Below are 15,863 nucleotides of genomic sequence, written 5' to 3' on the forward strand. Positions count from 1 at the left end.
TGCACTCATTCTCTCACTGCTGAAAAATACAGATTCTAGAAAAAGAATGAAATGGGGTAAAAGCTGCTTTGGGCATCCTTACAATCTCCCCCTCATACAGTCTAATCCCAACGTCCTTCTTCCCAAGACTAAATAGCCAAGGCACAACTTTAACATTTCACAATCACCAAGCAACCAGGCAAGCCTTAGCCTGGGTGGTTAATTCTAGTTGAACTTCAAAAATAACAATCTTATTTCAAAGGACTGCCTATTTGTCAGAATACCTCAACTTCAGAGATGGCGTTATTTGAACTTCACATGAATTTCCTGAGTGTCCGGTGGGTAATCAGAACAGGGCCACAGACAGTACTACACACAAAGTAGATGTGACAACTGGGTCTTGGACAATCAGCCAAGTTTAGACAGACAGACAGACAGAAAGGAGCAGGACAGTGCAGACAAAAAATGATCACATTCAGGGAAAGGGCAGAGTCAGGGTTTGGCAGGAGCAAAGGGCATGTGTCAGCACAAAGTGGGAGATACAACTGAGACAGGAAAGGCAGGGTGAGCTCAGAGCTTGTTATATAAAGATAAAAAGTTCCAATTGAATTAACAGGCAATCAGAGGCTCAGACCGCGAGTCCTGTGCGTTTGAGCCAACCCCTCAGTAAAATATCGGCGCGCAATGTGCTATTTATCATTGGACGAGCCTTAAAGAGCAAACACAGATTTGAATGCCCGAAGTTTTGGTTTCCATGCACTGAAGTAAAAATCAGGAGCTTATAGCAATAACAGCACTGAATTAAGTAAAACTAAATAAACAGTTTGGGGGTTAAAAAATGCATACCTTGGCATGATGTAAATCTACCCCATACATGGATAATTTTTTGGCATTTTCCAAGAAATGCATCTCGGCTTCTGCTGGCGTCATTCCTCTGATAAGAAAAGACAGGGTTACAATGCTGCTCTGCTTTCACCTGGCGAGGCTGAAATGTCTCCTGCTTAGCTCCCCTGCTATCTAACATGCAAGCCCCCCCACAGAGGCCCCAGCAGATTTGTGTCTGCGGGAAGAAAAATAAGATGGCTTTTAAAGAAAACCTTACAAATAGACATTCTAAGCAAGAACCTAACTATCCCAGAACTGTACCAGCCAGTGCAGACCCCTACTCTACTAAAGTCCCACCCACAAAACACCAACATCAGTTCTGGGAAAAGTGCGGAGTGAAAGGGACGCTCACTCATCAAGGCCCAACTTATTAAATGGACTGTTCTCAGGGCTTCTGCCACTAACCTGTGGCTCTTGTGCAGCTCGATCACTTTATCTTCCAGTTCTTTAGTGTGGTTGGGTGCAAAGCGGAACTCACTAATGTAATCATTTCCACATTCATCAGGGTCATAGTCTCCAAGTTCTGACTGGACAGTGTAGGAGCCCAACAGGGCAAGCGTGACAAAGGAGCAGGGCAGCCTCCCGGACACGATGTCATCTCGCAATTGTAAGCAGAGGTAGTACCTTCCGGTAACCAAGAGGACAAAGCACAAAGCCAGCATTGGGATACAGGAAAAGGAGACCATTCATATTGTTGGGCAGGCAATTTCTCCCGATCGGATAATCAATCACACGAGGACAATTTTCTAGCATCTATATTTTGATGTGGATACAAGGGAAAAATACCTGGCCACAAAAATATAATATTAAAGGGCATCTAAGGACAGGTCAATGTTCATAATCAAATAGGGTTTTATTAATAAAGCACAGAGTAAAAAAATAACCTAAAGACATACTCTTCTAACATCTTTTAAAATAACATTGAAAATCAAATGAATAGTCCTTAGCACATTCCCTGAAATCTTTGGTTGGGGGTATTATAATATAAAAATGGTGTTCTTAAATATAATTTTTAAGTCCCAGCTAGACTTAAGAAAATCTTGTTTTGATATTTTGCCATATGACCGAGACAAATTTCAGGTAACTCAATAGCTATGCCATCATAAACCCTGCTCTCTATTTCCTACATTCCTGGTGAGGTAGACTCTTGATATTAACTAATGATTTCGGTTTCAACTTCTTATTTCTTAAAGATAATTTCTTACGATCCAATTAATATGAAGACTGAAGAATTACTACCTTAAAACCTCAGAATCTTGTCACTATAAGTAAACAGTTTTAGATTTGAGGACTATAAAACATTTTCCAAATAATTTTGTCAAGATAACATAAAAATATTTCCATTAATAGCTAACCTATCTTCTTTGTTATTTTGCTTTTAAAGTTTACAGATATAGTACTAATTGTGAAAGATTCCCAGGGAAGTGTTGACATTGATAAGTTTTAACACTTTTCATGGCTCAGCATACAGGTATAATAATAAAATACACCTTGTACCTTTCATATGAGAAATAAATTGCTAATATGAAGCTGAGGACTATGAAAAAGTCTTAAGGTCCCTCTAAATATGACTTTAAGCTAATGATATAAGCAAACTCCATGTAATTCAGATGTAAAAATGTCTAATTACTTTTGGGCTCTACACACATTACACCAGTAGATATAAGCCAACCATGCACTAAATTACAAACCCAGGTGTGTACAGGCTCCACAAACATGTTAGCCACAACTAAATAGTTCTCAAGATTATTCAAGAGTATTTTAAAATAAGAAATTATAAATTTTCCAATTTAATGCAATCATAGAATAAACTAGAGGCCCAGTGCATGAAAATTCATGCACTGAGGAGGGTCCCTCAGCCCGGCCTGCCCGCTCTCACAGTCTAGGAGCCCTCAGGGGTAGGCGACACCCCCATCAGACCTCTTCTTGCTGCCACTGCTGGAAGTGCAAGCCTCAGCTGACCCTGGTTACCTGAGCCTCGGGTGGCCCTGGGCGGCTGGGCAGCTGCCATCTGAGGCTTGCCTGTGCCTCGGGCCAGCCCTGGGCGGCTGGGGAGCTGAGGGGACTGGGGGACTCCAGAATCAGGCTCACGGAACAGCGGGGCTGAGGGGACTGGGTGCCACCATCTTGTGGCTGTGGGTGCCGCCATCTTTGAGGGTATGACAGTTAATTAGCATATTCCCGCCTTATTGGCTATGGGCACCGCCATCTTTGTGAGGGTGTGATGGTCAATTAGCATATTCCCTCTTTATTAGATAGGATACTATGGAGTAGTTTCTCTCCTTTACCTAAAATGTCTCTTAAATTATTTTTAATCGTAGCAAGAGATTGAAGCTTTCTGAGTAATTTCCCTATTCTGAAAAACCTTCCACAGATGTGAGGTTTACACAGAAGATTCAGCACACACTGCACAAAACCGCTCTGGCTGGCTCTAAACTTACTACCAAACAGGGAGAGTCGGTTCTGAAGTGGGACGCAGAGAAGCCGAGGATGTGCATCACACCCGGGACCATTTCACAAAGGGACCTTCTCACACTCAGAGCCCAGTTACCACGCCAGAATAGCTTTACTGGATTCCTGTTCTAATGTCTTTTTTTGTGAAAAGGAATTAACCATTTCCCTTGTAGGTCATGGAAAATAAACTCTTAAGTGTACATGTGTTTATGTTTATCTGCGTATATGTACATGTGTGTAGGTATGTCTGATTTTTTTTTTTAAGGGCTGTCAAGTACCAGGTTGATTATATAAAAAGCATAAGCATCGAACGACACTTTTTTTTACTCTAAGTTTTGAAGCATGAGCACTAAGAATGGCTATATCATTTAAGGCTGAATCCCATCCAATTTGGCTGTGGTGGGTGGATGACAGAGTATCTCAGTTTTGCATGTCTTCCCACCAGGGTCAGGCAGAGGGAAGTATGGGCTTAGCACCAAAGATTCAACTACGCACAGTTACGATTTGGCAAATCTTTTCATCAGATGTTTGCTCTCACTCAGTTGCCTGTTGTTTGCCATTTGTGGATGATTATAAGGTCACCAAATGTAAGCATGCTCTTCTCTGGAGAATTTAAGAGAAGCACAACTCTTCCAAGAAGCCTGCCTTTCTACAGCCAACTTTCAAGTACCTGGTGATATCTTCAGATAGCTGGGCGGGGTCTGGTGGGTAAAATTTCACATTAAATGAAAACTGCCAAGCACCATCTGCAGAAATGAGAGAAACATTAGAATAAAACCTTAGAAAATCCCCTTATACTTATGATAGAGCTACCTTAACTCCAGGTTCTAACACCCAGGCAAATTTTGATCATCCATGGAAAACAGGAAAGTCTCCATTAAATGAAATCCACAGATAAGTCTGAAACTTCATCCAGTTTCTAATCTTCTCACCAATCAAATCCTTTACAGGCACTTCTAACTAGGGAGGAAATTGACTGCACTTCCTCCCTTTCTCAGGAACAAAGTTAAGCCTTTGGAAGAGGAGGAAAAAGTGAACATGATAATCCTCAATCAGACAAGTCTGGAATTGAGTAGATCTGCTGTGAAGTTCTGGATAGCTCACCTACTAACATTATAGAGATAATCCCACTTCCTTTGTCCCTTCTGCTTTGTTATTACAGGTCAAATACCATTATAGCACATGTCAAGGGATTATTCAAGATATTTTTTATTTAATGGGGAAGGTTTGTTGTAATGAATATTTAAGAAGGGAGCTAGCTGCTCTATGGCTGTGGAAAATATATTTTCTTACTCAGGGAACTTTTTGATTAAAGAGATACTTGAGTGTATTTACTATGCATCACCAATTTCCACACCTCCTTCTTAGCCCATGACTTGAACGCACCCTCTTTACACGCTGCTGTTCTTTATCCTGCGGCATCTGTGGACCACCTCCCCATACGTCCCCTCACAGGTGCCTACTCTTCTGTACAGCCCACACGTACATTCAAAACATTATTAAGCCTTCCTAAGCTCTCCATTTAGTAATAGTATCTCTAATCACGTATGGTTTATCATTATAAGGGTGAAAAACCAACCTTTTCTTCTTTCTTATATTTTATCTGTATGTGGTCGCTCCTTTAACTTATATTCATCCTGTTCTTTTATTATGGTCTTTGAATGCAGTGATTCATTGAGGTCTGGGTGCTCCTTCGCTGGGACACTGCATACATTTGTTCCCTCCACCCAGTAACCACACTAGAAGTGCCACGGTGCAGGGCCTCTTGTATTCTCAATGCACTGCTAAAAAATTCCCTCCAGTCTCCTGGATTCGGTACTGGAAGGCTTTCATCTATGCCTCACGTAGCCACAGTCTTCCTTTCACTGTCTGTGACCTCCCAATTCAACTCTTAAGTGTCAATACTCTCCTACGACTTCCAACCGCTCCCTCTGCCCATTAAGAAACTTCTGGAAAGTCCCTTTTTTTCAATGAGCCCTTCCCAAACATTCAGAAGGAACAGTATTGCACACCTTAGCTTCTTTCTTTGTATTAGTCTCTTGTGTATGTGACAAATACTTAGCTGCCTAGGTTACCTACATTGGGTTCATTTATTCTAGTTTATTTGACAGACTACCACTCATATTACACTTAAAGTTCCCCATGGCAGGGCACTACCATGAAGAGTCTTATAAAGGACTTGGCATGAGACCAACTATAATTGGGTGGTTAATATTATTTTTAAACTACTTAGAACATTACTGACATATGGGCTATAAGAATTCTAACCTATAAAATACCCGTCAATCAAATATACTTCTAGTGATTATTTTCCCACTGTTCTCAAAAGAAGACCTTTTGTTATTCTAAAAATAGTCTGACTTGGTTTTACCTTCCTATTGATTTCTATTCACTTTCTGCTCAAATAGGTCCCTTCCATGCCTGCTACTGGTGAGGTTCATAGAAAGAGCTGGCTACCCCCCAACCCCATCACCATCCAAACAAGTGAAATTAAAACTAATGAATTAGTTATGGGAAATGGATTTATTGCTCTTGAATTCAATGACTAGTTTATCAATGTGTGTAAATAATCTCATAATAAATTCAGGGTAAGCATTCTAAGTTAGAAACTAAAAAGTAATAAAGTGTAAGAAAAATATTTAAATGCAAAAATCCTCAATCCAGCAACGCGAGTTTCAGATTATAGTGGACCTAAGAAGCATCTGAGCTGCTTATTAAAAATAATTCCTGCCAAGGCCAGGTGGCTCAATAGGTTGGAGTGTCATCCTATACACTAAAAGGTGGCAGGTTGAACCCCCAGTCAGGGCGCATACGGGAAGGCAACCCATAGATGTTTCTCTTTCACATCAATGTTTCTCCCCCCCCCCTTCTCCCCCACACCCCTATTTCCCTATCTCTAAAATCAATAAAAAACATATTATCGGGTGAGGATTAAAAAAAAGAAAAAAAAGTCAATTCCTAGGCTCCATCCAGATAATTTTATTCCAGAGATTTGGAATATGGCCTAGGAACTTGTGGTTTTAATAAACCTATAAACCTCCTTGTGGTTCTAATACAGTGAGCATGGGAACCACACTGAAAATCACTAATTCTGAGGAATCCACTCTCCTAAGGTATAACCCAAATAACTACCAGGCTTTATAGGACATTATTTTGAATCAGTGAAAAAGTTTAAGAAAACTACCATTGACACTGGGAGGATATGACTGTGCAATGAACAGGCTTACTGCCTGTATCTGCTCAGATGATGGCCCTGGTTAGACACAGAAAAGGAAACAGCTTGAGCGCGTTAAAATGATGCTCCTATATGCTGATATAGAATTTTAAATCACAAATTTATAATAAATATAAAATTGTGAAATTGAAGAGCTCATCCTTATGAAAAAAATTAAATTTTAGTCTTCCATGCCTGCCAAATCTTAAAATCTCTAAATATACTGCATTTATAGCATAAGTTACTATATATTGTATACTCTATATCATGACATTATTATATCATAATCATATCACAAAATGCAGTATATTTAAATATTTTGAGATCAGGTATGAACAAAAGATAACTAGAGAGTTTTTTCATATGAACTCTTTGTTTTCAGAATTTCCTATTTCTCATAAATTTGTAACTGAAAATCTGTACCAACTTGACTGCCATTCTCCTTTCTAGAGACATACTCTGGCCCACAGCATATAGAGGATGGAAACATCTTTTATCATTTGTATTAGGAATAGGAGGTGATGATTCAATAAGTATAATGGTTTGATAAAAACTTCCCTGCCTTGGTGAATGTAAATTTTGTGGAAAGAGAGCATTTTCGTGTATTAAAACAATGAGGAATATAGATAAAAATATAAAATTCTTTTTTAAAAAATTCCAACTTTTTCTTTCTCTTTCTTCCTTTATCTGCAAGACTCAGTTCATGTTGCAGCTGCACCCACTGCCTGATCTGCACGATGAAAATACCCTTTAAATCCCATGTTCCGACTGTCCCTTTGGCTTTCTCCCCTTAGAAAGGAAGTGACAGAGTTAAGGGAAAAAATTCTAACAAAGGAAAGAAAATTGACTGTTTATACAGCCTTTCTTATAACAGTATTATGACTTATTGTGGAAGATTTAATATATTTTCAAAGTGCTTTGAAACTATAAATCACCCAAATACAAAACAGCATTTCATTAGTTAGGGGAATACAGAGGACTCTAGGCACATAAAATGTTAGGAGCTATGTTCAGCATATCTGCTTTGAAAAACTCCACAAAAAGGTTCTTAGAATACAGTCATCATCTTAAATTTTTTATTCGGACTCTCTGGAACAAAAAGAGTGTTTTCACCTACTTATCATACTCATAGCTGTCCCTGGTTCCAATCCCTACTTGTCAAACTACTCCTGATCAAGTTTCTGGTTAATGAATACATCCAATTTCTCAAAAATGTGGTAAAGGTGTTATCATTGTAATAAATAATCAGCAGACTCTTTAATATCTAGAAGTTGTAGTGACTTTTCTTCTTTTGTGATATTATCTAGTATTAAACCATTTCAAATTGCTCACTACTAATTACTTCTTATTAATAGTTGGTGTACTTTAATATTTCACACATTCAAAGGCACTAAAACATCTCTTTTCTAATAGTAAGCTGTGGAAAACTTAAATGTGAATGTTCTTATTAATAAACTGGTCTTACATTTATACACTAAAATTAGTTGTTCAGGAAAATTAATCTAGATTTGACTGATAAAAATAATTGCTTTAAGAGACTAAGTAGTTATTTAAAATTATAAAGATTATCCATGTTTATGGTAAAAGAGGGTTAAAAATAAAAAATAAAAATAGGTTAAAAATAAACATTTTAAAATTCCTTTTTCTCCATCCTCCAACACTGCAATGCCATTTCTGGAGGTATTTACTGTTAATATCTTTTGTGCTCTTCAGAAAATTTTCCAAACCCTGTTACATACATAACTTTTTAAAAACAAATATGATCTGTCTCAAACAATAAAGAATTAAAAAATAATAAAAGAGAATAGCGTATTTCCCAAGAAGAATTTAAATATATTAGTCAATGATTTCACACAAGATTAGTAAACTTTTATATTATAATAAAAATATGATTAGTTCATTAATGTCTCACTAATGAAAGCTAAGACATATTTATTCTGCTTCATTCTATGTAATAGCTGCTTAGTATTTAAAGTTATGGGAATTCCCTGAGTGACTTAATAATTTCTTTATAAATGGATAAATTATGTTGCTTCTAGTTTTCTGCTATTACAAATTATATTATAATGAACTTTCATACAATACATGCATTTTCTTCTCTTCTGCATATGCTGAATAAATTTCTGTAAGTAAAATTAGGAGGCTAAAGAGTAAGCGCATTTTAAATTTTATAAAGACTTTCAAAAAGTGCCTTCTGAAAGGGTTGTACCAATTTATATTTCTACAAATTGGGTTACATATTGCCAGTGCAAGGTATTATTATTATTATCTTAAATATATTTTTATTGATTTCAGGGAGGAAGGAAGAGGAAGAGAGAGAACATCAATGATGAGAGAGAATCATTGATTGGCTGCCTCCTGCATGCCCCCTACTAGGGATCGAGCTAGCAACCCGGGCATATGCCCTTGGCCACAGTTGAATCTGGGACCCTTCAGTCTGTAGGCTGACACTCTATCCACCGAGCCAAATGGGCTAGAGCTCAAGGTATCATTAAACTTTGAAAATCTCTTGTTACTCTGAATAGGTGAACTATGCCTCATTTTAATTTGCATTTAATTGTTAGTAAGATTTAGCACATGTTTAATACTTATTAGCTACTTGTATTTCAATTTTTTGAGTTGCTCATGCAATGGTTTTATCCACTAAGTAAAATGCATTTCTCAACTTGTCTTTAGGGGCCAAGAAAAGAGGTTGTCACCACACCGTAAACTTTAGTCTCACTTGTTATTCCATTTCTAAATCATTAAATGACTATTACTTTTAGCTTCACTTTTAATATAGAGTTTGAAACAGTAATAATTAAGTTTGGAACTTTTAAATGATTAAGTACCAATTGGAGCATCACTTGATTAAATCCCATTTCACATCTGTGTACAGGCAAGGGAATAAGTCAAAAGTCATAGTTATTTTATTCCTGAGTTGTGATAATTAAAAATAAGATCTGAGCTAGACTAACCTGCCAAAGATAAATATTTGAGATTTTATTGTTTTTCAAAACACTGTAGTCACACCAGCCATGCGATTAGGGGCTACCAATTCAGACAACCTCACTCTGAAAATCTTCACATTTTCACATATAATAATCCAAAAGAACTTACTTCGAATCTGTTTTTTAATTTCCTTAGCAGGGTCCAACCAATTCTGAAAAGGAAACAATAGCTTGAATTTGAATCAGAGAAGAGTAAACATGACTCAATGTTGACCCGGCAGGGACACCCACTCGGTGTATTTGAGAGTGAGTGGCTGCGGGAAGGCCCTCCAAGCTGGGCCCTTCCCCCACATCTGCTGCCCCTTTGCCAGGTCCTGCGAGGGTCCAGGCACTGGTCTAGTGGGGAAAAAAATGTGGTGTCCACAATTCACTCTAACAAAATTCTTTTCTTTTACAATCAATGACTTCAGGGACTCAAGCTAGCAGAGAAACAGAGTAGATAAAAACCAAAACCAAAAAACAGTGGATTTTATGTTTAAACAAATTACTAGAATAAACTAAAGATACATGTAATTTGACACAATGTTATCCCAGCCATTCAGTCCCACACAGTGATTACAAATTCTCAGGCACCTACTTAGAAAACTTTCCTAACAAATGAATGCTTCCTTGAGATTTAAGAGTTTCCTCATCAGAACACTCAGATGTTTAATAGTCAAGTTAGACATTGTCCACTGAATCCAGGAGATAGGATTCACTGCACAACACCAAAACATGTAACATTTGTGAACAAAATTTCTGTGACTCAGTTTCTACACCAACACGATGGAAAGAATTTCTTTTCCCTTATTGTTCAGGTAGTTGTGGGGATTCATGAGGCAAATCTCTGAAGAGACTGCATTATTCAGGTATAAGAGAGTAGAGTCTACAGAGGTATTGCATTAAACATTAAATACCTACTAACTACATGAGAAAAGTGTCAGGTCAGCCAACAACTCATCTCATATTCTGATTTGGCAAGAATATGGAAAGCATAATAAGATGAATTAAGGATAGGAGAGCAGTCTCGAGCATGGTTTCTATATAAGTATCAATGTGTTTGATATTCATTGGCTCATAGCCACTGAAATATATCATCACAAAAAAGCAACATATAAAATGCTTTCCTGGAACCATAAACAACTGAAGAGAAACATAGTCTTATGGTTTCCACAATATTTGAGATTAAAGGAAGCTGTTAATAATTTCCTTTATGAAGAAATAAGGTGATCAATAGCATTTAGGGACCCACAGTAGTAAATGTGGGAGTTTGAGGAGAGGTGGAGGAGATTTACCAATTCAATTCTAGTTCACATTCTGGCAGTAATGAGCAGCAGCTCGAACACTAGCATTTTGTACTGCTTTTAGTTACTCACCTTCTGGTTTTCAGTATCTCGATATGTAAGCCCAAAGTAATCTTTTTCTAGCAAGTTCAGATGTTCACATACTTTATCAAACAGCACTTGGCCTCTGGAGCGTTTCTATGGAGAACAAAACATAAAGAGAAGTCAACACACTCAACAAAGTTCTCTCAATTGCCATGAATAAAAAGAGGCAAAACTTTAAATCCTGCTTGCTGTAACTATACAGTAAGTGATGGATGGATGATCAAGTGCGATCGCACTTCACCACCTCCTTTTTCACTAGTACAAAGGCTCAATGAAGTGGACCTAAACCTGCAAGAGCCTGTCCCTACAATAAACAAGAAATCATTAGTGTCCCTGAGTAAGTACAGCTAACCTGCAGGTAATTTCTAACAGAAGTAGCTGGGAACGATGTGGTGCTTGGAGGCCCCAAATATCTTGTGAAATATAAAAATCCCAACAGTAAAAGAGAGTATTCAAGGACCAACAAAAGCCATGTTTCAACAAACCCAAACTTAATTCCCATATTACCAGATTCTGAGCCTGAGAAGAATGAACCCTATCCCTTGTCTTAGACCTCCCCTTAAAACTTTCTCTATCAATCCTTACTTAAAAATTATAGCCATGAATCACTTTCCAAAGCCCATTAAACTAACTTCATTAGTTTATTTTTGTTCGTTTTTTGCCACAAACCTCAGTTTTATATTACAGTATTCAACATTCTCCTAATTTGAGAAAAATTCTTCCTACTCAACATAACAAAATGTCCATTAAATATAACAATTTTAGTTATAATTTATAAATAAAAGATATAAATGTATATGTTATATTTTTGGCCATTAAGCTGTCATTTGGAGAAAGGAAAAAAGTAGCCATCTGGGGGAGGAAATCCATCAGTTTAATTTACTGTGATACACAATTATCATATTCATTTAATCCTTCAAAGGTATTTCAACATGGCCTTGGATTCTAAAATGAATTGGCAACAATTAAGCTAAACTATTTTTTGTGTGTGTAGTACCAAGATTTCTCATCTAATACATTAAGCATATTTGTCTTTAAGATTTAATGTACCGACAATGACAAATATGAAAATTGATAAACAATGTACATGCCAAAATAGTAAGTATTCAGAAGACCCCTAAATGGTGTGTATTACTATGTAACCGTAATTATATTGGAAATTAATTACTCAGTCCCCTCAAACATGACTATTTGGGAAAAAGGATACATTTATGACAGAAAAGTAAAGCTTTAATTGTAGCTTGCTAAATAATCAATGATGTATTTGAAGAAAGTTTAATCGTGTATGAAAATAAATTATATGTTAGCAAAACTACATAACATTGTTCAATGGATAGAAATAAGTGGGATGATAATGAAATGCTGCTCACTGGTTTTAATCTTGTTTATAGATAATAGCATATTATTTCTGAATAATGCTCAGCAATTTATAAAGTTTTTACAAAAATATTGGTTCTTCCAATGCTTCTATTGGTATTATCTCCAGTTACCAGATAAGAACACAGAAGTTCAGAGAAGTTAGATGAGAGAGGCAGTTTTAAGCAGGTAACTCTGGGTTTGAGTGTTCATTATGTCTCTTGCAGGGATGTGAACTTCTCTGTTTTACCTTCTGTAAAATGTGTATGATACCGCCTACTTTTTTGAAATAATTGACATTAAAATAAAATGATGTACTCAAATTTGGTCCAGTGATAGCACATATCAAGCACTCCACAAACGTCAGCTATTACAGCCCAAGTGACTGACAGATGGCAGAACATGCAATGTAGAACTAGGCATTTCTGCTGTAGGAGCACATATACCACTTCTTATGGTGTCAATGTGCTCTTTCTTTAGCCATCAATTTCCTGCTTACTACGTAATTTGCTTTAGCTAGACCACAATATTTACACATACAACACACAAATACACATCAGTGTCTGGCCAAGTACTTTCTCAATGAGTAAAAACAAACACAAATAAATACACATTTCTCCTATCTCCTCTGACCCAGCAGACCACAGCCAGGCCCTCAATGGAAGACTTATTTATTTATTTATTTATTTATTTATTTAATGTCATCAGCTGCCTTGGGCATTGTTTTCATTAGCTGTCTTCTGGCTGCTGTTTTTCCTTTTGTCTTACAGGTGACATTGATTAGATCAAGCGCAGACCACTATTCTATGTGGCTCTTAGTTTTCTGGCTTCTCACAATTTGATTTCTATTAATGACTCATAGTTACCTCCTGACTAGAATAGATTTTGTCTTACTGAATATTTTAAACACTTTTCCTGAATATGTACTTATTATTTTGGCATGTACAGTTTATCAATTTTCATATTTGTCATTGTTAATACATTAAATCTTAAGAACAATTCTTAAGGCAATCTCTTAGTGGTGCATTCTTCATACCAAAGATGTTTTTTGATGGTTATATGTAAACAATGAAATTCCTATCTGCTAAATATTACCACCACAATCAGCAGCTAGCTGGATGACCTTAGAAAAGCCTTTTAACACATTGCGGGCGGATCACGAGCATTCTCGTGTTTTCATATTACACAGTGTTTTACATAAATGTTAAAGGCACACCCTAAAATTAAATACCCATTGCATTTTGAAGTTATTTATTACATGTTCTTACAAGCTAATATCTTTTTAAAGTACGATACTTTGTAAAACGTTTTTTGTACTCGTTCAATAGAAACTTATCTGGTCACTGGGTAAAGTTAGCAATAAAACTACTGGTGCACAATGTGTTAAGATATTTGGGCCTTTATTTTCTCATTCTTGAGTGAGGATATAAGACTCGATGGAGCAAGACGATCATGGCTTGAGGCTATACCGGCTCGCTTTGCTCATGGCAAACATTACCAGGCAGCCCAGAGGCAGCTTCAGCATCCTTCTGCACACTGGGATGAGAAAGATGCTGCCAATGAATGGAAGACAGGGAACTGGGACTATTTTCCAGCCCTGGACTGGATCCCTTCTGCAATCATTCCCTACTTCAGGTAATAACATCTAACATGTGACTAAAGCAAAAATCATACTGGTTCCCAAATAAATGATGTTCATTAAGTCATCAACTCTAGGAACCTATTGTCTTTATACACAGCCATAATGAGTAAAAAATTGAGTAGATTTTAAAATCGACAGAGGTATTCTAAATCAATGAATAATTTACCTAACCTAGAGTAGACTAACATTTTTAAAAAAATACATATTTTTATTGATTCCAGAGAGAGGAAGGGAGAGGGAGAGAAACATCAGTGATGAGAGAGAATCATTGATCAGCTGGCTCCTGCATTCCCCACCTCTCTTCACTGGGGCCTGGGCCTACAACCCAGGCATGTGCCCTGACTGGGAATTGAACCTTGACCTCCTGGTTCATGGGTCAGTGCTCAACCACTGAGCAACACCAGCCTGGTTAGATTAACATTTTTAAGGCTTGTTTGTTGTTTCTTACTAGTTTTTAAGACACGCCTCTGACGCAAAGGCATCCGCAGTTCATGGAACTATATTCACTATTAACACTCAAACCTGAAAGGTTGTTTTCCCTTTCCAAGATAACCAAACAATGGTGGACTGTCCTCTTTGTACCCTCTTTAGTGAAAAATTGCATTTATGTTTCTGATAGAGTAAATGAGGATATTGCAGCCCAACAATCTGAAAGACCTTTTATATCCTAAGAATAATAAACTTAGCAAATTTAAACAACTTTCATTTTTAATTATTTAAATTTGCTCTTTATTTTAAATGAAAAAATTTCCAAATTGACTTATGAAAATATTGGGTGTTAAAAGAAGTACATCAAAAGAGAAAAAGTTTAAGATAATAAAAAGACAAGCCACAGACTAGGAAATATTTGCAAATACATGTATGATAAAGTACTGGTATCCAAAATACACAAAAAACTCTTAAAATTCAATAACAAGAAAATTTAAAAATGGGCAGAAGATCTGAATAGACGCCTCACTAAAGAAGATGTCAAAAAAGTACATGAAAAGATACGTTCAACATCAGCCCTAGCCAGGTAGCTCAATTGGTTAGAGCCGTGGTCGGCAAACTGCGGCTCACGAGCCACATGCGGCTCTTTGGCCCCTTGAGTGTGGCTCTTCCACAAAATACCACGGCCTGGGCGAGTCTATTTTGAAGAAGTGGCGTTAGAAGAAGTTTAAGTTTAAAAAAATTGGCTCTCAAAAGAAATTTCAATCGTTGTACTGTTGATATTTGGCTCTGTTGACTAATGAGTTTGCCGACCACTGGTCCTGATACACCAAGGTTGCTGGTTCCGTCTCCAGTGAGGGCACAATCAAGAAGCAACCAACAAATGCTTAAATAAATGGAACAACAAATCAATGTTTCTCTCTCTGTGTCTCTCTCTTCCCCCCTTCCTCTCTTTAAAATCAATAAATTAAAAAATCAAAAGATGTTCCAACATTATATGTTTTAGAAAAATTGCAATTAAAACAAGATACCCTTACACACCTATAATATAGCTAAAATTCAAAATACAAACACCACCAAATACTGACAAAGATGTGGAGGAACAGACACTTTTATTCCTTGCTGGTGGAAATAAAAGTGGCTGGTGGTGCAGACACTTTGGAAGTCAGTTTAGGAGTTTCTTACAAAATTAAACACACTCTTACTATATGATCTAACCATCAAGTTCTTTGATATTTACACAAAAGAGTTGAAAATTTATGTATATAGAAAAAACCTGTACACAAATGTTTATAGCAATTTTATTCAACGTTTCAAAACATGGAAGCAATTAAGATGTCCTTCATTAGGTGAATGGATAAATAAATTGAGGTACAATCCAGACAATGGCATATTACCTAGCACAAAAATGAAATAAGCTATCAAGCCATGAAAAGACATGGAGGGACCTCAAATGCATATTACTAAATGAAATATGCCAATCTGAAGAGGCTATAAACTGTACAATTCCAACTATATGACATTCTGGAAAAGGCAGAACTATGGAG

At 36.9% G+C, this 15,863-nt stretch overlaps 1 protein-coding gene across 11 annotated transcripts in view; it reads right to left on the bottom strand.

Annotated features, from left to right (window-relative positions):
* The window catches only part of EPB41L3 (erythrocyte membrane protein band 4.1 like 3), a 201,209-nt gene that overhangs the window by 41,817 nt on the left and 143,529 nt on the right, over positions 1-15,863 (bottom strand). For all 11 annotated transcript variants that reach the window (XM_079784349.1, XM_079784351.1, XM_079784353.1 and 8 more), the window contains exons 4-8: positions 10,878-10,982; positions 9,632-9,674; positions 3,989-4,064; positions 1,270-1,488; positions 826-913 (exon numbers count right to left, since the gene is read on the bottom strand). In XM_079784349.1, the coding sequence (XP_079640475.1) occupies positions 826-913; positions 1,270-1,488; positions 3,989-4,064; positions 9,632-9,674; positions 10,878-10,982 (531 nt within the window). The remainder of the gene's footprint in view (positions 1-825; positions 914-1,269; positions 1,489-3,988; positions 4,065-9,631; positions 9,675-10,877; positions 10,983-15,863) is intronic.

This window comes from Cnephaeus nilssonii, assembly GCF_951640355.1.
Source record: "Cnephaeus nilssonii genome assembly, chromosome: 11".
NCBI lineage: Eukaryota > Metazoa > Chordata > Mammalia > Chiroptera > Vespertilionidae > Cnephaeus > Cnephaeus nilssonii.